The 26,028-nt window shown below is 41.1% G+C and overlaps 1 protein-coding gene across 3 annotated transcripts; it reads left to right on the forward strand.

Annotated features, from left to right (window-relative positions):
• On the forward strand, positions 1-26,028 carry Chd1 (chromodomain-helicase-DNA-binding protein 1). Of its 3 annotated transcripts, none has more exons than XM_065222848.1 (7): positions 1-517; positions 9,920-10,549; positions 10,674-10,786; positions 19,259-24,010; positions 24,082-24,267; positions 24,479-24,595; positions 24,660-26,028. In XM_065222848.1, exons 1-7 carry the CDS (start codon positions 509-511, stop codon positions 24,898-24,900), a joined length of 6,048 nt encoding a protein of 2,015 aa, XP_065078920.1. In that variant the 5' UTR covers positions 1-508; the 3' UTR covers positions 24,901-26,028. The 3 variants fall into 3 exon arrangements, with proteins under 3 accessions (XP_065078920.1, XP_065078919.1, XP_065078921.1); XM_065222847.1 differs by having other exon boundaries at positions 10,674-10,785; positions 19,255-24,010; XM_065222849.1 differs by lacking the exon at positions 1-517 and having other exon boundaries at positions 10,438-10,538; positions 10,674-10,785; positions 19,255-24,010.

Consider the following 26,028-nt stretch of genomic DNA (forward strand, 5'->3'; position numbering starts at 1 on the left):
CGAACGGCTCGCTCGCGTAGCAAGCTGCGGGGTCGTCATTTTAAGATGGCGCATTGAAGTGAACTGCAACGCGAAATTTGTGCTGTGTACTGCCAAGAAGATCACTGTGCAATCACAACTTCATCAGGACCCAAAGCCGCCTCAAAACAATAACACCGGTGACCGCGAGTGTGAAGACGTAAATTTCGGAAGTTAATTTGTGTGTTTATCGGTGCAAATTTCGATTTTTCGGTAGTGATTTTCGATCCGTTTCGCTTTGGTGAAGGGAAATTTTCACTCTTCGCTACGTTGCCCAGACAAGAGGTCATCCAAAATGGCGTCCGTTAGCAAGTGGTGAATTTTTTTCACAGAAGTAAAAATTAGTTTTCGGTTGTTTATTACAACGTTTCTGTGTGAATTTCCCCGTTTTCCGATGAATTGGATGAGACGTGACGTTCTGAACGTGTATCCCCGTAAATTGAAACAAGTTTAGTTGGCAATCATAAGGAAAAACCCTCTGGAATTCGTCATGAGCCAGGTAAATAGCTTGTTTATTTACAATTTACGACATTTCCGGCTAAAATAATCCGTTTTTCATGTCCCGGGGTCGTTCCGCTCTCTGGAATCAGCGTCAGGGCGTGGCTTGCCCTCAGCCAAAGTCGGGATTTTCGCTTGGAAAAGGCAAGTCTTCGGACTCGACATCGCACTAGATGGGTTCCCTGGAAACAAACTGGCCAGTTTGGACCGGAACCAGGGAGCGTTACACGCTGGAAACCGTTTGGAACGCTTCCCCTGGGTCCGCTCTTTCCAACGAGCCCAGTATCGTCAAAATCGAAGGGGGACCCTTTTTTGCAAATTGCACTTTTATTCGAACTGGCCGGCTTAAAATTAAAGGAAAAGTGGTCCCCATAGTGAATCGGTACGGGTTTTCCGGTTTTCCGTCCGTTTAGGGACTTTTTCCTGCCTCTGAAAAGTGCCACGTCACGTGGAACTTTCGAGAAGCACGCGGTCCTACTTGGATCCTTGGAAAAACGGGATTTTCGGTACTTTTTCCAAGTTTTTCTACTTCGGAACGTTATTTACCGGTAAAATCTTCGATATGGAGTGGTCGTTTGTGTATTTTGGCCGTTTTTCGGATTTTTTCACCATTACGTAATCGACTTCTTTGTGGTGAAAATTTTCCGGGTGATGGTCAGAAAACCGCCAATTATCCGGATTTTCGACGATTTTGCAGTGCTTTTGGCGGGAACCGGCGAACTGTGGCCGATTCCGGTGGTTTCGGTTCGGAATTTGTGGATTTTATGCGATTTTCACCTTATTGCGTCGTAGGCTGGTAGGGCCAGTTCAAGCATCCAGTCCGGGGAATGGATGGGGCTTAAGTTGAGGCCGCTTGGGTGGAGGTCATCGGTTCCAGAGAGCGGATATTACGGGTTTAACGGTGCTTTTTGGGACTTTTCTTGGTGACCTGTCCTCGGTGACCTTCAAGGTGTCCGTAGAGAACAAAGCAACTAGCAGGGTTGCGTTTGAATGGTCCGTTTTCGGTGGAGTTCCTTCAGACTGTAGGTTGTTTCACGGTGCTGGAATCCGAAATGTTCATAGCTGTAAACTGAGGTGTTTGGTTGGCATTGGAAGAGAGTGCTTTTGTGGTCAAAATTTCCATTGGAGTTTTGTGTGATAGTTCATTTTTTAATGGAACTGTCGTTAAGAATAGCCATTAGTTCATTAAGTTGCCTAACTTTGTGTTAAAAAGTGATTTTTGGTGGGTATTCTTATGTAGATTAAGAGTTCAATACATAAAAGTGGTTGTATTTGTATGTGCACGGTGAGGTCTGTTCAGCAGAACTGTTGAAATTTCGTTTAAATCAAGCTTTTGTACATATTTTACAATTTTAATGTATTTCATAACGAGTTAGACTGGAGAAATGTTCATTACAACATACAATGTAGTTTATCTTACCCTAAATGTGGAGCATTTTACTGTACTTTCTCTCCAAACTTCATGTTTAGGTTTTAAGTTATACGAAAAGAACATTCGTATCTAAACAAATTGTAAGATCGAGTGATATACGTATTTTGCTGTGAAACTTTTAGTGTAATTGTTTATCGTTTGTAATGAATATGGTCATTTATATTAATAAACTATTTATGAAATACGAAATCCGTATTGTTACATCTTAATATCACAGTTTTTTGCTCAAATCATCGCTATTGTTTCCCAATAAAGACTAGTTTATCTTTCGTTTTACATTCTTTTTATGGTTGCTTGTTGTTAAGCTAACCTTATTTAGCTTTACTTACCCTTTCGTGGTCCTACGTCCTTCAAAACTTCACCTTTACCATTTAGTTTTACATCTTTTATCTAGAATGTGGGTGCACACTATATTTATAGAAAGCATATTCAGTTCATTGATTCTGTAAATTGAATGCAGTGTAGAATTATGTAGAAAAACGTTGTATAATCTCAAGATAAATGGTTAGTTCCCTTAGTTGGTCTTAAGATGTGTGTCTTTTTCTGAAATATGTATATCACTAAAACAAAGTTGATACGTATCATTCTACACACTTAGAAATTATCGCCGACTTCGGTAATTTTTACCGAAATCTCAACGAACTGTTCGGTAAAATTTGGGCAGTTCAATTTAAATGTTTTAAATGCATTTTAAAACAATCTCCTCTACAAGGCTTTAAAATGAAGGTCAGAATTTTATCGAACGTTCAGCTGTTGAGATTTCGGTAAAAAATTACCGAACTCAACAGTAAATTCTGAGTGTGTAGTTCTTGTGAAATACAACTATTAGGTAAAGCAATTAAGTGTTGGTTTCACCTTGCAATGTCTGTAAATTTGGTAGTTATGGCTTGTCTGATGACCAATGCTACATCATGTTTACTCATTATACAATTCAGTTTCATAATTATTCCATTCAGGCGTCAAACTATGCTCCTTGAAGAAAACATATTGAATAAGTTTTCCTCCGATTCAACAAATGAATTAACCAACTCAAGTTCACATAAGTATTCTACCGCAAATATTAGAATTGTAGAAATCACCTTGGGGAAGATGGTAGCGTAGGATTTCGAAGGATTTTTTGTTGTTGTTGTTAGGTAAATAAATTAATATTTTCGTTCACTGTTTGTAGTAATGTTAAACTTTCAAAAGCATTTAAGTGTTCATCGGATTCATTCAACAGTGCAGTAAGTATGTATGTACAGTTAAATCTAAATATATTGATATTGAAGGGATCATGGAGTTAGAAAGGACATAGAGATTTACAGCTAAGTATAGAAGTTCTGTGGTGAATGCGAACGAGTTGCCGCCATGAATTTGCATCGAGTAAGGCAGAATATCGAGTTAGAAAATATTGAGTAAGGGAGAGTTGGCAGTAGCTTCATATAACATTCATAAGCTACTTATTTGTAGCAGTAAGGTAATGAACTTTTGGAGTATTGTTGTTTCGGTTTAGAAGAACATAATTTTCAATTCAAACCAAGTATGGAAGTCACTTTTCATTCAATAATAATTAGCTTAAGTTATTTTTTTTCTTATATAAAGAAACTTACACACTTAATTCAGATCACCGAAGTCGGGAAAAATTTCAAATAACCGGTACACGTGAGAAATTAATAAAATTGTCATTTTTTTTATAAATAAATGGGGTAAACTGAACAAAGTTTGTACAAGTTACGAATAAATTTAATAATTATTGGATTTTTCACTGATTTTAAAATATTTACCGAACAGTTCTGTAGATCAAAATTTACCGAACAGTGAAGGCCTGGATTAGTGTGTAGATCACTTCGATTTTTGAATAATTTGGGCAATACAAATTAACCTTCCTCGCTGCGAGAATTGTTAGGTCAACTTATTTTAAAATCATACAAGATGGTGATAAAACTGACTTTAGTGAATTTATTTTAAAAAACAAGTGACTTCAGTAAATTTTTAATAATTATACATTTTTTAAATTAATAATCCTAATATCGATGTATAAATACAGCCATTGTCTGATTATTCTTTGTGCTGATCTAGCAGTAACGGGTAGCAATAGTTGGTGGTCAACCATGCTCAATATTTCATTCAATACGGTTTTTCCTTTTAACAATAAAGAGTTTTCATCGTAATTTCGGGTATCTTTCATCGAAACTCTCAACTCTATGTAAAGTGTTGGAGAAATTTGGAGCGCTTGAAGAAATAGGAGGATTGTTCCGGGAAAACCTCTCACTGAGGACTTTCAGGAAAGTTATGCAATCTTTCAAGGTTTGCAGGTTTGAATAATAATTGGAATATGCTCACAGTGGTCACTGATGAACAGTTGCAATATGCTCACAGGGTTAGCTTAAGAAGTTTTCAGGTTTATCAGACAACAAGAAGATTTTTTTATGGACAGTTCAGTGCCAACATTTCAAAGGGGCGTAGTTGCTTTTGTAAACAATGGTTGTAGCCATCGATTTCTCACAATGCTAGCTGGTAGAGGAGACATTCCTCTACCTGTTGATGTAATTAATTATTATGCTTTTATTTGCGAGAAATCGACGGCTAAAGCCATTGTTTACAAATGCAATTACGCCCCTTTGAAATGTTGGCACTGAGTTGAACAATTATTGCAAAGGATTATGAAGAAGTTTGGCATATGTTCAAAAGATTTTTTGAAATTCAATCATTTGGGAGGTCTGTTAAGGACAATCCAAACAACTTTTCTTTAGTACTTAATTAGACTCCTGAAAATTCCACGTACAGTCAAATCGATATTGAATGGATCATCGAATAAATTTGTTTGGAATGAGCCTAGGTAGTCGAAGGTAGTTTGGGGCTTCATTGGAGAAGTCGAAACTAATCATTTTTCGTATGAACGCTTGTATGGAAACGACATGGTTCCATAATATGGCCCCTAGATTTCGCATTGAGTTGGAAGCAGTGCTGTAAGTTCTCAAAATCAATTGAATAGTTTTTTTTATGAAAATGAGAAAAGCAGCTATCGGCTATTAAAGTGGACCTCCTTCAAATGGGTGATATCAGTTGCTTACTCATTTGACGAAGGCATGGATCATGCTCATTTGAGAAACGCTTGATATCATTCAATTGAGTGTAACCTACACATAAACGGAGCTCTGGTCGACATTCCGGCGAAAAAGCTAAGCCAACCTGACTTCTACCAAACCCCAATGTTGATCCGACATTGACCCGACAACAACTCGACATTGGCGTTAAATTGATCCGACATCGGCTCCACTTATCTGTTTGGGACCATTTTGCTGGGTTTCATCCATACTCCACTGTCGTATATCAATAATGATAGTGAGTGACTCAATTGACAGTGACGATGAGCTTCGAATGAGAAAGGGGCTCTTCAAATTATGATCATGTGAGAATTCGTTTTCACAGAATTGATTGAATGGTTCTATTGGTTCATATGAAAATTAACAGCACTGGTTGGAAGAATATCGAGTAACAGAGGAATCGAGAATAGAGTTGACTGCAGTGATGCAAAATATCATGACACTCACTTGACACTCGGCAACGCATCAACCGACTATCGCTGACAGAACGTTTTGTCGCGCAGTGAGAGGTAGAGCCAGTAATGGTCGCTGCTCACAGGCAAAACGTAACACTCGCTGCTGATGATGTAAAGCACAACGAAAACTTCTGCAGTACGATGATCATAAAAAGCGAAATGCATTCCAAGTTCGTCTCGGACACGCGACTGTGTGAGGTACAATCAAATCTGGCTCACTCCCATAAGCATGCAAAGCAGCAACTGTCTCAAAACGAGAACAGATGAGTGTCGTGATTGTCGGATAGATTGATGGATCACCGTCCTTTATATAAAGTCCGAGCCAACAGGCTTATTGGTGTTAGTGAAATGTGCAAATGTCATTCGCTTGCTCAGCAATATTTACAAAAATTTTGCTTCTTACACCAGCAGGCTGCCTGTTGGTCTGGACATTATATAAAAGTCATTGATGGATCACCACCGAAAACGGCATTCACCAGTTGCTGTGAGAGTGCTTCACATTGATAGGAATGTACCAAGCGTTACTACCATCAACTGTTTGACGATCGTGATTGTGATAGGTCGCAACTCTGGTTGACTGTATTAGCATTGTAGAAAATTGTCTGTATCCTACTTATCAGCAAGGTGGCAAAATAACGTGTCCAGAAACCAGTTCATACATTTTGCACGAGTGCTCGTGGCTTAGCTAAACGTTTTCGGCGAACACGAAGACAGATGAGATGTGTGCTTTGACCAGAAATTTTATATTTTATGGTCATTAATGTCGGTTTGTCGGTGTTGATAATACCGTGCCTTTACTGACTGGGCGAACCGGTGGTGAATATTTACATGACGTCCCCGGAGGTCGAGCAGAACAGTAGCGATGCCCAGAAACCGCAGCCACCTGTTGTCAAGCATCGGAATTATGCCTATTACGTCTACAAATTTGAAATAATTGACAACTTAAAGCAACGTAAAGAGGACGAATAGGAAGGAAAGTGGCTAGCGTTGGTGAAGGAAATATCTCATGACTACTCGGCTCCGCAAAGTTTTTTTAAGACAGTTTTTAAGCTTTACTCAATAAACTAATGGAAACAAATGGCTTATAATGTAGGGTGGAGAACGGTTTCAACCCCCCGATTCCAATATAGTGCCAATGAAGTCTTAAGTTTAGATGCTGCTCTAGAAATCGTATCTGTAGTGGCTTGGTTGATAAAAGGAACATTACTGGCCACGGAAGTAATGAGATTAGCGGAGAGTTGCTCGTCTTCAAACACACTAGCAAATTTGGCTGAGAACAAGTTGCAATTGCCAGCTGTTTCACCATTAAAAATCATGGAAGAGGGTAAGCCGACTTCCCTGCGTTGCTCATTTACGAAGTTCCAGAAGGATTTCGGGTGTGATTTTAGCCGGCGTTGAATCCTCCTTTGATAGCGTTGAAAACAGAGACGACTTAACCGCTTATACTCGTGGTTGAGTCTGACATAGTAGCATTTCAGCGGCAGTGTGCGGAGCTTAGTAAATCTTCTGAGAGCAACCTTCTTAGTTCTTTTCAACGAGCGAAGATCTTTCGTCATCCACGGGACGCGAGAGTCGATATGGATGATCTTTTTGGAAACGTGTCTGTCAATGACATATGCCAAGACGTGGAATCTAGAATATGCTCCCAATCTAGGTTAGACAGCACATGGACAATACTGCGATGGCCAGCTCTACGGAAGTCATATGACACAGCGTTTGGAAAGCTGGTGAAATCATGGACAATATTATTTTCGATCACGATAACTAAAGCAGGGTGATGATGCACTTCCTTGACTAAAGGTTAGAGTGCCCGTGGAGAGGAAATGAGCTGTATCACGAGCACTCACAAAGCAGAGATTCAGGGTGCGGTTGTTTTCATTCAACAGGCCAATGATTTGTGACAGAATTGCGGTACTATAACTGTCCAGGAGCTGGATGGTTCCTACGTGGAAAGATGAACGCTCGTGATCAGGACAAAAGTTTCCATGAACAAACAAAATTCCCTGAAGATTCCCGCATTTACAGGTTTTTCTAGGTAGCTGCCACTCTGATATGATGGACCCGATGGTGTTCCGTCGATTATTCTTAAAAAGAACATCACTTGTCTTTTAGATCCACTGCGCCGCATATGCCAGCTCTCCCTTTCAGGCGGCATCTTTCTGTCTTGCTGGAAGAATGCGGAAATGTTTCCTGTTCATAAAAAGAGAAGCAAACGCGACGTAAACAACTACCGGGGAATCACGTCTCTGAGTGCTGTATCAAAACTTTTTGAATTGGTTGTCATAGAGTCCCTAAATGCACATTGCAAGCAATATCTAAGTATAGATCAACACGGATTAATAACTGGGCGTTTCACAACTACGAACCTGCTGTGCCTAATGTCTTACATCACAGACAGTTTGATTGCTCGGACCCAAACGGACGTTATCTACACACATCTTACGGCAACCTTCGATAAGCTGAACCACGAAATTGCGATCGCTTAGCTTGATAGGCTAGGGATCGATGGAAATCTTTTGAGATGGTTTCGTTCATATCTCATGGAGCGCCACCTGACAGTAACTTTGGGTACTTGTTGCACAGCAACCTTCTGCCGTTCTCTTTAAAATCAGATTGACATCTTTGCTGACTGGTGTAGTCTAAACCGACTGGTGGTCAACCCACCTAAGTGTACAGTCATTACTTTCTCACGCAAGAAACAACCGATTATTTTAAACTACAAACTACTACTGTGTTACCTGACGTATAACGAATATACGTTGTATACGAGTACCCCGAATACAACGTGACACGTCTAATTTTGCATAGCATTTACAATGTAAAAGTAGACGAACTAAACGTTGTATTCGGGGTACTCGTATACAACGTATATTCGTTATAAGTCAGGTAACACAGTAGGCACGACTATCAGGCCACTGTCAAGGCATATACCAACAGCAGCATTTGACAGTAGGCAGCATGTCCCGGGCTCAAATCGTTTATTTTGCTGTGCTGGGCCCGCTGTCATAATATATAAAATGTTGCCTACGCGCCTGCCACTGGGCTGACGACTACCGAACGGGTGCATTGCGTGAAAGACCTAGGCGTTTTTCTGGACTCAAAGCTGACATACTCACACCATATATCGTATGTCGTCGACAAAGCGTCAAGAACTCTTGGCTTTGTCTTCAAGATTTCAGGTTGTGGAACATGGATATTTTACACAAATTTCAAACCTGAAAGATTTGAAAAAAAAAACAAATGAACTTTCAAGGCTCAAGGAATTTGATGATAATCTATAAGGAAAACATTCCAAAGCAAGGTCTGGGAAGTGAAATCTGCTTTTAAGGTAGTTCTAAGGAACGCCAGATTCTATGTGAAAGCTGAGAAGAATACCAAGATAGTTATGAGTAGAATTCCAAGTACACCTTGAATAGGATTCAAAGGAACTTTTTAATGAAAATGGAGCAAGCTATCGGAATTCTGAGTATAATTCAAGAAGAAATTTATGACAAAAAGAGAAAGAGGATCCGATCCGAAATTATTCCATGGGCATTTTCGGAGAAAAAATTGGCTATTCGCTAAAAAGAGGGTTGCAATTAAGTCTGAGAATAATGCCTGGAGAATTTTAAAGGAATTAGGAAAATAGTTCCAGGAGAGCCAGACAAATTTTGAGGAAAATGTGAGGAGAACTGCAAGTGAATTCTTAGAAGACTTTCGAAGTTGTTCAAAGTTTCAAGGAAAGGAGTAAAATTCAAAGGGCATTCTGAAGTTAATTCAATGAAAATGTTGAGAATCATTTCAAATGATTTCTTACTGAGGTTAAGTTCAAGGTAATTCTGAGGAAAATTCCAAGGAAATTGAATTCCGAGGATAGTTCCATCGAAATTTTGAGAAACATTTGGAGGAAATTTTGAGGAGTGTTCCAAGGATATTTCGGCGATAGTTTTCAGAGAGTTTCAAGGGAATTCTGAGCAAAACAAAAAAATGAATTCGTAGAATAATTTAATGATAATTTCGGGAGAATACAAATTTATGCTAAGGAGAAATCTAAGCTAATTTTCAAAATAAATCGCTTGATAATGCATAAGTAACACTGCAAGAATTATTTATAATTTGAAGAGCATTACAGAGTGAATGCAAAGAGTGTTCTGCAGATGATTTTCTAGAGTATTCTGGAGCAAATTATAAGGGAATACCAGAAAAGTGGTCTAAGGTGAACTGGAACATGAGAAATTTTCAACAGAAGTGAACCGACAAATCTTTTTCCATATGCTAAACTTCCATTATGTTGCTGTTTTCATAGCTTCATAGCTGACTAAGCTCATATTTATAATTCCCTAGCTTAACAGTAAATTAAAAAAAAAAACATTAATAGACACCAGCCCCAAAACCCATCAGTACAATCTCTTTACCTCGTTCTCTTTCTCTCTCGCCTCTCCTACTTGCAGCCAAAGCAGGACGACTCGGAGCATGAATCGAGCAGCGACAGCAAAAGCGAATCCGGATCGTCCGATTCCGAAAGCGAGAGCGGATCTGGCTCGTCGTCTGGATCCGGTTCCAGTGACAATGAGGGCAACACCGAGCGCCGTCAGGACAACAGCAGTGTGGTGAACCCTTCCGCGCACAACGACAACGCCCAGGATGGTTCGAAACCGGAGGAAAACGGAACCGTCTCCGAGCCGGAAGAAGATGTCCACTCCAGCACGAACCAGCAGAACCATCACAATGAAAGTAAATCGGCCGACGAGGCCGAAGAGGACGAGTCCGATAATGATGCCACCGCGGAAAATGGTCAGAACAACAACAACAACAACAGTAGTCAGATAAACAATAGCGGCGAGACGAACGATAAGTCTCGAAGTAGTGGTACCGCTCACTCGGGGTCTGGGTCGGAAGAAAGTGCTGATGAGGAGAATCGCAGTGACGGAAACCACAGTGAGTCGAATGACAGTGGCAAACCGAGCAATGCTAGTCAGATCCAAGAGGACGACGACGACCAAGATGCTAGATCGGGAAGTCACAACTCGGACGACGATGACGAGGAAGATGAGGAGCATTCGTCAAAAAGTAGTTACGATGTAATATTTACCTTCATTACGGATCATTGGTTTTATTAAATTGTTACTCTCTTCACTTTGTCTCCTTTTCCTCTCTTCCCTCTTTCCTTCTGTCTAATGTCGCTTATGCGTTGGATTCCTTTAGGATGAGGACTACGCGGCCAACAGGCGACGGAACAATGCCCGTAAGAAGGCAGCAGCAAAGCAGGTCAAGCGCAAGCCGACCGCATCGGCACAGCCGAAAAAGAAGAAGCAAAGGTAAGTTTAAATCCATATTAAAACAAATATTTCGCGCGATCCCTGATAGGAGTATGTCGTATTGTCGTTCATAAGTTTGTTTCCTAAAAAAGAAAAAAAAAGCATAATTACCAGTAATTAATGTGAATTTTACCAATACAGTAATGGCCCGACTTTGCCGACCCCTCCACGCAGCAAACTTGTATCTTTCAATATTTTCACAACCGTAATTCCAAATCCTCCTCATTCATCTTCAAGATGGATTTTTATGTTACTTTGGTGCAATAAGACCCCTCAAAAAGTGCGTGAGTTTCATTTCCCTTTGAAGTTTATTTTGAAAACGAACTAATTGTTTGCGTTGCGTTAAGCCAATTCAAAAGTCTAGACTCCATTCCTGTTTTTTTGAAATTAAAGAGTAATAATTGTATGTTGATTCGGTCAAATGCTTTACTGAAGTGTTTGTCATTGTACATTGCGTTAAAAATGAAGGTTACAAATTCAAGAAGATTAGAAGTAGCTGAGCGACCTTTAGAAAAGCCGTGCTGTTTGTTTGTAAATTGATTTTTGACTCGCTGAAAATTGTGTGCACCAACTTTCAAAACCATATAAACCAAAACATATACTCTGTTTTTACGCGATTTTTGTTCGCCTCTATTTTTGATCATATGGTCTAAATTTTCAGCCAAATTTAATAAAACTCTTTTCAAACATTCACAACAAAATCAATGAAAATTCAGGTGGTATTACAAATGTTATACCGTGAAGCTCCCTAATTCCATTCGTTGAATATCAAGCCGATTTGTAGCGAAACGCCACTAAATCAATAATCAGGGTGTCGACTACCTGGAAAATCAGGGAATTTCATTCAAATTCAGGGAAATATTTCTTAATCACAGAAATTTATTAATGAGTATGACTAACTTTGCTAGTTTCAAACAACTTAATACTCGATGTAGTTTGAGGATGGTTGTTCATTTCATATTTTAAATGCTAGAATTGCTCAAATGAAAGGATAATTTGATGATTTTGCGCCTAATATAAATTCAGCTCCCACTGGGACACATTTCTGAGTTGAACTAAGATACTGAGGTTTGATAAAAATCTTTCCGTAGACACTAGACTTTGTTTAGTTGTTGCACAATTGAGCCTCCAAATGGATATGTGCGTCACTTCGTAGATGTTACACCTAATTGCGTCTGACGAAGTGACGAAGATCCTTTGGGCGCATTAGAGAGCTTTTGCGACAGCATAGAGTGGCTTTATTTAGGTCTTCATTGAAATTCTGGTTAGCTCGGAAAATTAGCTTCTCAGTGAAGTTTTAGCATTGCAAAGCAAACACGTGATTTCTGTCTTTTCTACATTCTATAAAATGTATCGAACGCTTTATTCCATTTAAGATTGTACTGGATCACTCTTCATGGGTTAGAGTAGAGGTCCACGTTGTATTTCATGAAAAAAATGTCCAGAAAGCACTAGCACATATCTGAGTAAAGTAATAGATGATGAGGTCGTGTTATAACTTCGTGAAACATTATTGAGTTTCGCGTTTAGCGAATCCAAAGTTGTTAGTTTTTGTGTGTGATAATTTGTGTAAGTAGGGGAAAAGTTCTCTTCGGCAATACCTTAACCTATTATCGCTAGGGGGGTAAACAAAGTCCTTGAGAGCTCAATTTTGGCATGTGGATACATTGTGTTTCAGAGCAACTATTGGCCAAATTTGAGTGATCTAGGACTTTGTTTACCCCCCTGACGATAATAGGTTAAGGTATTGCCGAAAAGAACTTTTCCCCTACTGAAAGTTAGAAAATCCTGGATTTAAAAAAAAAAATCTTCAAGGTTTAGGAAGTTTTATTTTAGAATATTCCGGACATGGATAAACTTCCAAAATTCAGTGTTCACTCGGCTGTCGACAGAAGCCGACCACTCTCAATGTGTGTCACGCGATCGTCTGTTTACTCGGCAGCAACCATTTTATGGTCCTCCTCATTGTTCTTCATCAGCAGTTCTTTCAGTCGATGCGTCGTCGACTTTGGAAAGCAATCGTTTCGTGATGAATGTGTGAGTGCTGACCACGTTTTGCGTCCATTGCTGCAATGGAAGCGCTCTAATCCCCGTTGGCGCAAGCTGCCATACAATGAAACCTGATTGGTTGAGCCTGATCAAATAAATTAATAAACAAAAAAAATTCCAAAATTCTGGACCATGATAAGTTTTCAAGTTCCAAAACAACAGTTAAATATACAGTTTATGGCAGTTATTTTCTTTAGATCTTAGACTTACTAAAATTATATACATGTTAAACTTAAACTTATGATGGTTTTGATTGTAAAGCTGATTGCCATGTCTTGAACATGTTTCTGGCTAGTGAGTTGTTGTTCAGTAAGGGTTAGGGCGCGTTCTGCCAGATTGGTCGAGGCAGATTTCATGTGTGAATAAATGATGAACATTGTTATGTGCAATTCACTTTAAAAGGTGCGTTTCATATTTCATCACATGTAAGAACCTGAACTAACATTAATACGAACTGTACACAGAAATGATTTCCGAATTCGGTAATTTTTATCGAACTTTCAACAGCTGAACTGTTTGGTAAAAATCAGGCATTGTAATCCATTTGTTTTAAAGCTTCAACAAAAGTAAAACTGCACCACAATGGCAAGACTCGATTATTTGAACGGCGTTTTAAAATTAAAATTTAGTGAAACAGCTTTTGAAATAAGGGTCAAAGTTTTACCGAACGTTCAACTGTTGAAAGTTCGGTAAGAAATTACCGAAGTCGGTAATAATTTCTAAGTGTTTATAAAACACAAGTAAATTCTTCTAGAAATTATTAAAGGGCTGGTAGCGAGTCATTTTTTAGTGACTTGGTCACTTTTTCTTGTAGTCAGTCACTATTTTCAACTTTTTTAGCGTGAATTTATGTCAAGGTTGATCATTCTTTGCTTTGTGACGTTTAATCGTCTTTCTCTATCTATGTACAGGGTGTCTACTAATTTTTCTAAATAAAATTTCCTGAGTTTTTCCAGAACTTTAATGGATAAGAAAGCTATTTTTAAATGCGTTCGAAATATGCTTTTTTGGAAGATCAAAAACAACAGTAATTAACTCAAACGTTTTAAAGACATGGCAATTTGTTTACACGAGAAGTTTACAATCAAATCCATTGAGTGTTGAAGTTAAGCACTTGCTTAATTTCTCACTTAAAATAGTTTTTAAAAAAAGCACTTAATTTAAGTAAGTCCAAGATTTAAAAAATATTCAATGTCTTGAAGTTTCGTATTCCAAGTACAAGTTTAAGATATTGAAAATTTTGAAAGTGCCTGGATTAAGGAAAACAAATAAATGATTTATTTCAAGTTCGTAATTAACTTTATGAAAGATTAGAGATCTTCATTGCAGTTCCATTAACTTCACAACAATTGTAGGAACTTTGAAGAAGTTCTGAGGAATAAAAGGAAATGCTGAGAATTTCGGTGAAGCTCCATAAACAAACTGCGGGAACATAAGGGAAGTTAACACACTGAAAATATATGGACCTTACTGGAAGTTTTAAGATCCTCAAATCGGTTCTTTTAACAGCCGAAAAACTTTTATGAAGTCCCTAGAATTTCAGAGCACATCATAGGTGTTAAGCGAACTTGATAAATATAGAAAACATGAGGGGTATTGTGCAAATGTTTAACAAGTTCTAAGCACCTCAGAAATCTTTGGGGAATTCCCGATCTTAAGAGCAGTTCCCGTAACTTTAGTCCAGACTTTTGGGGCAGTTGAAAGATCTATAATCGTAGATTTAGAAAAATTGAGAACCCTTAAGATGTTCCGATAATTTCAGGGAAGTACAGAGACTATCAGAGAATTTATGAAAACTTCAGAAATATTTCAGGAACTTCGAGACGTCCAGAGAATTTCTGGGAAGTTTTTCTTCAATAGAATTGAGAGCTTCAAAGAAGCTTCAAGAACAACCAGACAGACCAGAGAATCATAGAGCAGTTCAAATAATTTCATGAAAATTGTAGAATCCTCCGGATACTTCAGCAAGCCTCCGAGAGAATTTCTGGAACGTGAGAGTATTTTAAGGGTGTTTTGTCATGGAGATTTCAAGAACTTTAAAAAATGCGAAAATTTAGCTAAGTTGATTAGAGAATATCAACGAAGTTCCATTAATTAAAAAAAAAATCGAGAACTTTTATCAAGCAGCGATATCTTCAAGAAATTCCAGCAAACTTCTAATAAATTTAGATAGTTTCATGATATTCAGCAAAGTTCCGAGTACTTCGAGGACGATCAGATAGCTTCAGAATAATCCCATTAACTTAAGCAATTTTGCAGCAACTTACAAGGAATTCCGTGGAATTATGGGGTATTCCATGAACTCTATGATTGATTCGAAAACGTCAGAGAATTTTGAATATTTATCAGAAAATTTGCCGGATTATTAAACAAATTTAGTGAACTTCAGGAAAGCATAGATTAAATAAGAAAATAAGAGAGCGTTTATAATTGTCGAATTTTCAAGGCACATCAATTAATTTCAGTAAAGTTGCGGTTTCTTAAAATATACTGATAAATTCAGTGCAGTCTGGAGAACTTTAAAGATATTCAGTAATCGTTTAGGCAGTTTTAATAACACCAGAAAAGTCTAGACTATTGAAGAAGTTTTAAATTAGTGTCGATAATTTAATTGAAGTTTCATGAACTTCAGAAAAGTCTCGAGAACTTCAGAGAAAATCATAGAACTATATTAATTATTTCATTCGAATTTCGTAAAAATTGCGGAATCACAAAAGTTCCAGAAATTTAGAAAAACTGAAAACTTCACAGTGGTCTTTAGTAACATTTCGAGAACTTCAATGAAATCTATGGAGCTTAAAGGGAGATCCGCGAACTTCAGGAATTTTTATGAACATTAGCAAAATGCAAGAGCTTTTGAAAGAAGTGAAGTAAGCTCCGAAAATTGGAGGGGAGTTCAGTTCCAGAAAATTTGTGGGAAATTTAAATTCACAGATTTTCAGATAACTTCAGAAACGTTAAAAAGTTAATTGAAGTCTTCGCATAACTTCAGAAGTTTACTGAAGCTTAAACATTTTTAGGACGGTTCAATTAAATTCAGCGCAGTACAATAAGCTTCATGAGAACTGCAAAAACTTAAGAGAAGTTTTGAGAATTTCAGAAAAGAACAGAGAACCTCAGAGCAGTTCTTCAGCGAATTGTTAATCCTTTAGAGGAGAATCAGGAGAAAACATTTAGGAAATTTTTAGGAAGTCCTAAAAAGTTCAGGGAAGTTTAAGAGTTTGATGGCAAGTATTGTGAGGCTCAGGCTAGTTTCTCAAACTACAAAAAAACTTCAAGGCAGTTTCATTAAATTCAGAAAAAAATTTGGGAATATCTTCTCTTATGTCACTTTTTAGTCACTATTTTTACAACTATAAGTCACTATTTGGTCACTTATTTCATCAACATGGTCACTAAAATCACTATTTTTAACAACGTGATTGCTACCAGCCCTGTAGTTAGGATAACATATTACAAAATGTGTTAATTGTTAGCGAACAAAAATGTAATGTTGCATCGAAATACTTTAAATCGTGTTAAATTTAAATGTCCCCTCATTTCACATTCGTTGAACCATTCTGAACGGCCATCCCGTTGTGGTTATATCACATCATTGCTGGATAATGTAAATATCTATATCTTTTCCGGTACCATGGAGTCAACAAAGTAAAAAGTAAAAGAAGCGCTGCAAAATGGAGCACATACGATACGACAATGGAGTGATGCTGCTCGTTAAGGAAATACCGGGAGATACTGTTCATTTTCCGCATTGGTGTTACGGTTTTATAAGACGCAACTAGGAACTCAAAATCATCATACAAAGATAATGGACGTCGAAACACATCAGAAATAAGATGGGAGACTTTCGGGAGACTAGTAGCGACTAGCAGACCAGCGAGTTCACAATTAAGCACGGAAATCAGACAAAAGGGTGAAGAAACAGCGAAAGTTTCTGAGATCATTTTAAATTTTTATTATTGCTCATATATACAAAACAATGCTGGGATTGCGAGGGACCATCAGGGCACCCGATTGAAGCGATTTGGATGGGGAGAGTGAAATTGGCAACTCCCTGTTTTTAACATCTCGTGGAAAAGGGCGGGCTCTTCTCCACACTGATTGCGGTATTGCGGAAGGACATTCTCAACCATCCCGTGGAGGCTTATAGGTGAATTTACCTATCGATCCACCAAACCCGTTTTTGGCCCTTCATACAGTGACATGTTGAGGACAATCAGAGATTATTAAGCTTGATGAAATCAAACCGTGAGAAGCGCCCACTGCTATCGGACTTAGTGCTACAATGACTGGTAGACAATTATCATACATCATCATCATACAGTAAGCTGTTGTTCTAAAACCAGTCTTCTTATAAAGCTGGAAATTTTCCGAAACTGAAAAAAATGTGGAAAACTCCGGGAATTTTATTTAGCAAAATTAGTAGACACCCTGGACTGCTTTCTACTTACTTTCTCTCACGCCCGCAATTTTCTTCTTTTTTTCAATGCATTGTTGCTGTTTCAACAGCTCCTTTGCAACTAAATACTTCGCGTCTTTCCGGTATTCGAAACACGGTCGCTGCTGGTTTTCACTCGTTTGTTTCCCGTTCTCTCCGGCCTTCGGAATCATCTCGTCGATTGCCACCACTTCTGCATCGAGCACCTCAATTGCTTCTGCTGTGGCACCTTCGGTTATCATCACCCCACAAACTAATATTCAAACTGCTACCAAACCAATGTTCGCGGTTCTCATCATCCTGCTTTCGTTCTTCGTGCTGTTCTTGCTTTTTTAGCTGCTTCCGAGCCTTCCGCTTAGGGGACAGGAATTCATCCGGTGTCCCTCTAGCATACCCAAAAACATTTGTTTTTGTTCCCCTTCCGATTGAGAAAATGCAGTAAGGTGGGGATTTTCTTTTTCACATCCATATACCTACACCACGTACACCAGTGTACATGTCGAAGAACAGTTCAGCTGGGAAATTTTCCGGATGACGCGCTTCACTTTACTATATTTCTCTACTGTCTTACCTGACTCATAACGAATATACGTTATGTTCGAAGGAACATGACCTCTTCTAATTTTGCATTGCATATGCTATGTTAAATTAGACGAAGTATACGTTGTATTTGAGGAACCGCTGATACAAAGTATATTCGTTATAAGTCAGGTAACACAGTAGTATCAACGCTAGATCGCGGTGAGATCGATTATGCGGACTTAAACTTTATGAAAAAGGATTTCTCCTCAGCTATCCTGCATGTCGCTTCCATTCGAATGGGATCCGCATCCAGTGCTTTCACGAAATTAGCAATTTCGCCCATGGTGAGTTTCGCACTTCCATTTCCGAAAGCAAACTTGACGGTGTGCTTAATTTCAACGCCACTCACTATCAAATTGTTTTCTTCAAAGGCAACGACAAAGGCGATCGAGGCCTCTTAAATCGTATGGTTTCAAATATGTTTTGTTCAAATCTAGCACAAGGCGGCGTGTGCTATCGCAAAATTTGCTATCAAGCACTGCATTGGTCGTGTCCTAGCTCGCATGACTGGATATGAGAGCCTAAAGGCTTCCATTGAACCAGTCAGTTGATTTGCCTTCCAGCATCCATTCCGAATTCGGTTAATTCAGCATACGAGCTGGTGTATACGGCTAGTGTAGTGCTTTCGAGCATTATAATAAGCTTAATAGCTCACAAGCACTGTACTGGGCATAAAACTAGCTTGGCTGTTGGAATATGACAATGTTACTCAAACTCTACTAGGCAAATCTACTGACTGGTTATGTAGAAACCTCATCTCTGCTCAAATATTGGACTTGTTTTGTATCGTAACATCTCTTAGAAAGAAGTTAGCTCTATTCGATCCGACTGGCTTCAACTGGGAAGCTTCTGGCATCTTCTGGTTGCAAATCAGTGGTCAGAATTATTTGTGCCTTGAATCGAAACACACACGTTTATTGAAAAGGTGTCGCCCGAAGAAAAAATTTAGTTTCGAAGAAGTTTTACAGTTGTAGCATTTCGCGAGCCTTTCCGAGTTCTGCTGACTTTTAAGTGGTGATCGTTTGGAAGCATTGTTTCTAAAAGTTAAACTAAAAAGTTTATACACTATAAAACTATCAAAAAATCGTTAAATTTGTCATTTCAAAGAATATTTGACTTACGATTTAAAAGTAAAAAATAGCTTTCCATAAAAGTAATTGAGTAAAGTGTTCGGCTAAACATGAGGTAAAGAATTAGTTGAATGAAGCGACTTTTTCAACAAATTAGTTTTGGATCTTGCGATGAGACGTTTCTAGAACATTCCTCTGCCAATCGACTGCGCAGAAGCGGAAAATTTTCACCCAATGACGACATACGACTAAAATTAGCCATTTCGTTCCGGCACATTGAATTTACCAAGACAAAACTAATGCGCCATTATTTGTTTTTCTCATTTGCTGCAGCCGTTGGAAGTCGGAAACCTCGGAGGGCAGTGACGCCAGTGGTCTGGACAGTTCCGATGACGAAGATGACAGCCGGAGTTACGGTGCCCGCAAGGCGGCGGCTGCTGCTGCTGCTGCGAAAAAACGTCCTGCTCCTGCAGCGAGATCAAAAACGGCAAAGAAAAAGAAAAGCGCTGCTGCATACTCATCGGACGAGGGCAGTGACAGCGGTGGGGAAAACTCGCGGCAGGGTAGAAATCGCAGGAAAACAGCTGTTAGCTATAAGGAGGCAAGCGGTGACGACCTAACCGATAGCGAAGATTTGCTTGAGGTGGATCAGGAAGCAGAGGAAGCTGCTGCGGCCGCTGCTGCCGAAGAGGAGAAGACTGAAACAATCGAAAGGATAATAGGGCAACGGGTTGGGAAGAAGGGCGCAACGGGGGCGGCAACGACGACTTATGCCGTGGACGAGAGTGGCGATCCGAACGAGGGTGTCGATGAGAACGATTCGGAAAATACGGAACAGCAGTATTTGATCAAATGGTCCGGCTGGTCGTATCTGCATTGCACTTGGGAATCGGAAGAAACGTTGAAGGAGCAGCGGGTGAAGGGAATGAAGAAGTTGGAGAATTACATCAAGCGGGAGAAGGATATCGACTACTGGCGAAAGTATCAGGCTGGTCCGGAGGACATTGATTACTACGAATGTCAACAGGAACTGCAGCAGGATCTGCTCAAAAGCTACTACAATGTGGAGCGAGTGATAGCTCAGGTGGAGAAGCCGGAAAGCGGAATCGACTATCTGTGCAAGTGGGAGTCGCTTCCCTATGCAGATTCCACCTGGGAAGATGCAACGTTGATAGTGAGAAAGTGGGAAAAGAAAGTCGAGGAGTTCCAAGATAGAGATAACAGCAGGAGGACACCTTCGAAGCATTGTAGAGTGATAAAAAATCGACCGAAATTCCATCACCTCAAGTCACAACCCGATTATATGGGAGAGGATCGAGGCCTGAAACTGAGAGATTACCAAATGGATGGTCTTAATTGGCTGGTTCTGACTTGGTGCAAGGAGAATTCCGTTATTCTAGCGGACGAAATGGGCTTAGGTAAAACGATTCAGACCATTTGCTTCCTGTATTACTTGTTCAAGGCGCAACAGTTATATGGTCCGTTTCTGTGTGTGGTTCCGTTGAGTACGATGACGGCGTGGCAGCGGGAGTTTGCCATCTGGGCACCGGAGTTGAACGTCGTCACATACCTGGGAGATGTGGCCTCGCGTGAAATCATCCGTCAGTATGAATGGTGCTTCGAAAACAAGAAGCTCAAGTTCAATGCCATCCTGACGACTTATGAGATTCTGCTGAAGGACAAGACCTTCCTGGGAAGCGTCAGTTGGGCAGCGCTCTTAGTCGATGAAGCCCATCGGTTGAAGAACGACGATTCCCTGCTTTATAAAGCGTTGGAAGAATTCGACACCAACTATCGCTTGCTGATCACTGGTACGCCTCTGCAGAACTCGCTCAAAGAACTGTGGGCGTTGCTCCACTTCATCATGCCCGGCAGGTTCGACTACTGGGAATCGTTCGAACGAAACTATGCCAATCCCAGCAACGACAAATCGTACACCAAACTGCACAAGGAGCTCGAACCGTACATCCTTCGACGAGTGAAAAAAGATGTCGAAAAAAGTCTTCCTGCGAAGGTGGAACAAATTCTCCGGGTAGAAATGACCTCCATCCAGCGGCAGTACTACCGATGGATCCTCACCAAGAACTTCGATGCCCTGCGAAAGGGTATGAAGGGATCGATCAACACATTCCTAAACATTATGATCGAACTGAAGAAGTGCTGCAATCATGCCCTGCTAACCCGGCCGACGGAATTCGAAACGCAGACTAATCAGGACGAAGTGGTGGTTCAGTTACTCAAAGGATCCGGCAAGCTGGTTCTGTTGGACAAATTGCTCTGTCGGTTGAAGGAAACCGGTCATCGGGTGCTGATCTTTTCCCAAATGGTACGAATGCTGGACATTCTGGCGGAGTATCTACAGAAAAGGCATTTCTCCTTCCAACGATTGGATGGCAGTATTAAGGGCGAACTTCGTAAGCAAGCTTTGGATCACTTCAATGCGGATGGCTCGACAGATTTCTGTTTCCTGCTGTCGACCCGTGCCGGCGGGTTGGGTATTAATCTGGCCACGGCGGACACGGTAATCATTTTCGACTCGGACTGGAATCCACAGAACGATCTGCAGGCACAGGCCCGAGCCCATCGAATCGGACAGAAGAACCAGGTCAACATCTACCGGTTGGTGACGGCGCGGTCCATTGAGGAAGATATTGTCGAGAGGGCGAAGAAGAAGATGGTGTTGGATCATTTGGTTATTCAGCGGATGGATACGACGGGTCGGACGGTTCTGGACAAAAACGGAGGCAGCAATGCAACCAATCCTTTCAACAAGGATGAGTTGTCGGCGATTCTGAAGTTTGGGGCGGAAGAGCTGTTCAAGGAAGATGAGGAAGGAGACGACGAACTGGTATGTGATATTGATGAGATTCTTAAGCGGGCGGAAACCAGGGATGAGAATCCCGAGATGCCGGGTGATGAGCTGCTGTCGGCTTTCAACGTCAAGACGTTCGATTTCGACGAGGAGAAGGAGACTTCTGCGATGCGAAATACCGCAAAGCCACCGACGGAGGCGGAGCAGGATGGTGATACGAAAGACTGGGACGAGATTATTCCTCAAAATTACCGAGAACGGGTGGAAGCAGAGGAGCGCAATAAGGAGCTGAATGATCTGTATCTTCCACCGAGGAGAAAAACTCTTCAACAGTTGAACCAACCCGACGAGGGTAGTACCGGTAAGAAAAAGCGGAGACGCCAAGCCGACGACGAAACCGAAGAGGAATCGGATGGTAGCGAGGACGGTAAAGGTGGCAAAAAGGCGGGTACGAGAGGAAGACCTTCTAACAAGGAGAAAATCCCAGGCTTCTCGGATACCGAGCTGAGGCGACTGATTAAGAGCTACAAAAAATTCCCTGCTCCGTTAAAGAGACTGGAAGCGATCGCCGTGGACGCCGAATTGCAGGAAAAGCCTCTTTCAGAATTGAAGCGAGCAGCAGAAATGCTGCAGGAGCGCTGTGTTCAGTTCATGGAACATTCGAAAGAGAACGAGGAGAAAGAGAAAAGTATCCCGGAAGAGAAGGCTAAACGCGGTCCGCGTGCTGCCTTCTCCATTCGCTTTGGAGGCGTGTCGTTCAATGTAAAAACTCTACTGCAGTGCGTAGAAGAACTGACACCACTGGATGAGTTTCTTCCTCAAGATCCGGACGAACGGACCAAGTGGATCCTGAACATCAAAACCCGATCGGCCAATTTCGACGTCGAATGGACCAACGAAGATGATTCGCGACTGCTGCGAGGAATCTACCAATTCGGTATCGGTTCATGGGAGGCGATGAAGATGGAAGACTCACTGAATCTCTCCGACAAAATTCTGCTGAATGAAGCGGACAAAAAACCTCAAGCAAAGCACCTGCAATCGCGAGCCGAGTATCTGCTAAAAATCATCCGGAAGCACATCGAACTGAAGAAGGGAATCGGTAAGAAACCACGTAAACAGCGGAAACCTCGCGGGGAAGCCAAAGCCATCTCGGCGGAGATTGTCCATTCCCCGCTGTCGCCGGGTGCCATCAAGGAAGAACCGGAAGGAAATGACGTTTCCTCGACGGAAGATAAGAAAGTCTCGACGCCGAATACTTCCAAGATCAAGAAGCTGTCCGAATCGGATTCGCATCATCACGAGCACGATACGAGTTCAAATGGTCCCAAGGAAGAGCACAAGGAACCCACACATAAGGAGAAGAAGGAACGAAAGAAGAAGGAAAAGACCAACTCCGTCAAGAAGGAAAAGAAGAAGAACACTGGCCCGATGCACTTCACGGCGAACAACGAGCCATGTGCGTTGAATATCATCGGTGATTTGGATCCGAGTGTGTTCAACGAGTGCAAGGAGAAGATGCGACCGGTCAAGAAAGCCCTGAAAACGCTCGATAATCCGGATCAGACGCTTCCGCCACAAGAACAGGTCAACCAGACGAGGGCTTGCCTGCTGAGCATCGGCAATCAAATCAACCAGTGTCTCTCGGTCTTCAAGGACCCGGAGAAGGTCAAGGAATGGAGGAGCAATCTGTGGTATTTTGTGTCGAAATTTACCGAATTCGATGCCAAGAAACTGTTCAAACTGTACAAGCACGCATTGAAGCGGAGTGAAGGCGACGACGGCCACCACGCTGCGGGAGGCAGTGAGAAGAAGAAGGATCATCATCACGGTCATGGTCACCATCATCACGGTCACAGTCACGGTCATCACCATCACTCGAAGGATGGCAGCGGTTCGACACAGAATTCGCCCGTCAAAGAAGCCAAAAATTCGAAAAGCAACATTCCTGGGGCACCGCAAGCTTTGCAGACATTGGGTAAAATCAAGAAGATTAGCAAGAAGGATAACAGCCAAAATCAACTGCAGGGTACGCCAGTGGTATCGACACCGTTGGCGGAACGAGAAAAGGAGAAATCCGGTGGTGGCAGTAGCGAACGGCGGGAACGTAAGGAGAAGAAACGGCATCACGGGGGACCTTCGACACCTGAACGGGGAGGAGCGGGTGATGACGGGAAGGACGACAGTTCCTTTTCGGCCGTCAAGCGCAAACTCGAGGATGGTGAACTGGACGAAAACACCAAGGAGTACAAGCGGTTGCATGGTGATGGAAGGTGAGGAACAGTCTTTTCGTTTTGAAAGGAAGGCATTGTTGGATGCTAATTTGCGGTGTGTGTGATTGCAGGAATAATCGAGATCGGGATAAAAAATGGGATGATTACGACCGGGATCGGGGTCCGCGGGGTGGTATGTCCCGTGGACCTCCCGGTACGCCTCAGAGTATGCGCGGTGGAATGTTCCCAGAAGGAGGAGGAGGAGGAGGAGGGCGCGGTGGACCCTATCCGGACGATCGGTGGAGTAGTCGAGATAGGTAAGTGGAACTGGAAAATGTTTTTGTGGTGGTATGGAGGAATAATTGTGAACGTTGTGAATTTGCCACAAGGAACTATTCGTAGCAATCGTATTTCCATCAATAATCATTCTCAAATACCTAGTAGCTTTGTAGCTTTGAGAGTAGCCTATAGAGACGATTTTCGTAGACATAGAAAGATCTTAATTTCGATTTCCCAACGTCTTCACAGATTCAGCGACCACAAACGTGACCGATACGACGGCTACAGTCGACACCCGCCATCGAACTACCACCGTGATCATCGAGACCGGGATCGAGGCGACCGGTCCTACAAGGACAAGCGAAGGTGAGTTCGACACTGCCTGCATTCCCGTTTCATCCAATAATAATCATTATCTCTCCGCTTGTAGATACCCGCCCCCGCCAGGAGGTTACCCCAGCAATCACTACCCAATGCCAACGGGTGGCTACTATCCTCCGGGTGACAATCAGTACCGCTATGCTGCCGGATATGATCGAGGCGGAGGACCACCGGGTGGCGGTGCTCCTGGTGGTGACTTCATGGACTACCGAGGAGGTGGTGGCGGCAGCGGCGGCAGTGGGGGACGAGCCGAATACGATCGGAGGCCACCGCCACCGACCAACTCGTAGTTTTCGTCTGGTCTCTAAGGGAAAGCAGTGAAGCAGTGCATGCAATGGCTATAGGATGTATATAAGACTTTTCTCAATAGTGTACAGAACAAAGGACAAAACAAACAACTCAGAAGATGCTATATAACCTGATATATAGTGAGAGCAACTTGGTACTTTTTGATACCACCATAAGGGCATAATTGATAAGGAGTATTTCTGTTTTTTTTTTTTTAGAAAAAAAGAATCTTGTTTTAAACTCAGTTCGTAATTTATTAACTCACCAACATTTTGTAAGTAAACAAGGAAACGCATTAAAAAATTTGTTTTTTTATTGTCTCATCTGAGTAGGTCAACTCGTGGAGTAAATTCTTAGTTTGTTCCATTGGTCATACGAATTTACACTTCTTTTTTTTTTGATACCTCAATTCTTCGTCCCCTAGGTTTAACATGTACATATTATAGAGATCGAAAGAAAGCATTTTGTTTTCGAAAGTAAATACACAAACTCACACGTACGCACGGCGGCACTGCACTGCATGTAAATAGTTAGACGCAGTTGAAACGAAAAGCCAGTCTCAGCAGGATCGGATTGTCTGTGTTCTCAAATGGAAGTTCTAAGAAGCCGTCTCTATTCATCATCATCGTAACATGTACAGTTGTAAAATACAGGACCTAGATCGTAAGGAAGCTGCATGCAAACACAAATATCGTCTGTACCAAGTGAAATGTGAACGGAATAGTCTGTGGAGTGAATGTGCGCTCGAAAGACTGGCCAATATGGTAGTTTCTAAGACTTAGGAGAAAGCTAGTTTCTACACGTACATCTATTTTAATTTATACCAACAATCCGATTGTCGATAGAAAGTCTATTTTTTACTTGTGAAGAATATGAAACAGTAGGTAACTGATTCTATACAACAGAACACATTCGTTAAACCCAATTCCAAGAATACAAAAGAAAAGAAGCCTCTATGTATCTAACGAGACAGTGCTGGGCGCACTGTGGACGCATGTCATGTTCTTCCACACGATGGATCGTGTGTGGGGCGCGGATCTCATATCCGTCAAAGTGCGCAATTTTAGAGAAAGGTTTAAAAATTGAGCGAAAAATATTAACCAGCAAAAAATAAAACCGATTCAACTTTA

Source organism: Ochlerotatus camptorhynchus, unplaced genomic scaffold (genome assembly GCF_037179485.1).
Source record: "Ochlerotatus camptorhynchus isolate MF236.1 unplaced genomic scaffold, CSIRO-AGI_Acam_v1.1 ptg000179l, whole genome shotgun sequence".
Classification (NCBI taxonomy): domain Eukaryota; kingdom Metazoa; phylum Arthropoda; class Insecta; order Diptera; family Culicidae; genus Ochlerotatus; species Ochlerotatus camptorhynchus.

What these genes read in the sequence shown, in the direction of transcription:
- Chd1 (XM_065222847.1), top strand. An exon ending in GCCGAAAAAGAAGAAGCAAA is followed by an intron (nt 10,786 to 19,254) that starts GGTAAGTTTAAA and finishes TTCTCATTTGCT; the next exon opens with GCAGCCGTTGGAAGTCGGAA. An exon ending in CGGTGGAGTAGTCGAGATAG is followed by an intron (nt 24,268 to 24,478) that starts GTAAGTGGAACT and finishes ACGTCTTCACAG; the next exon opens with ATTCAGCGACCACAAACGTG.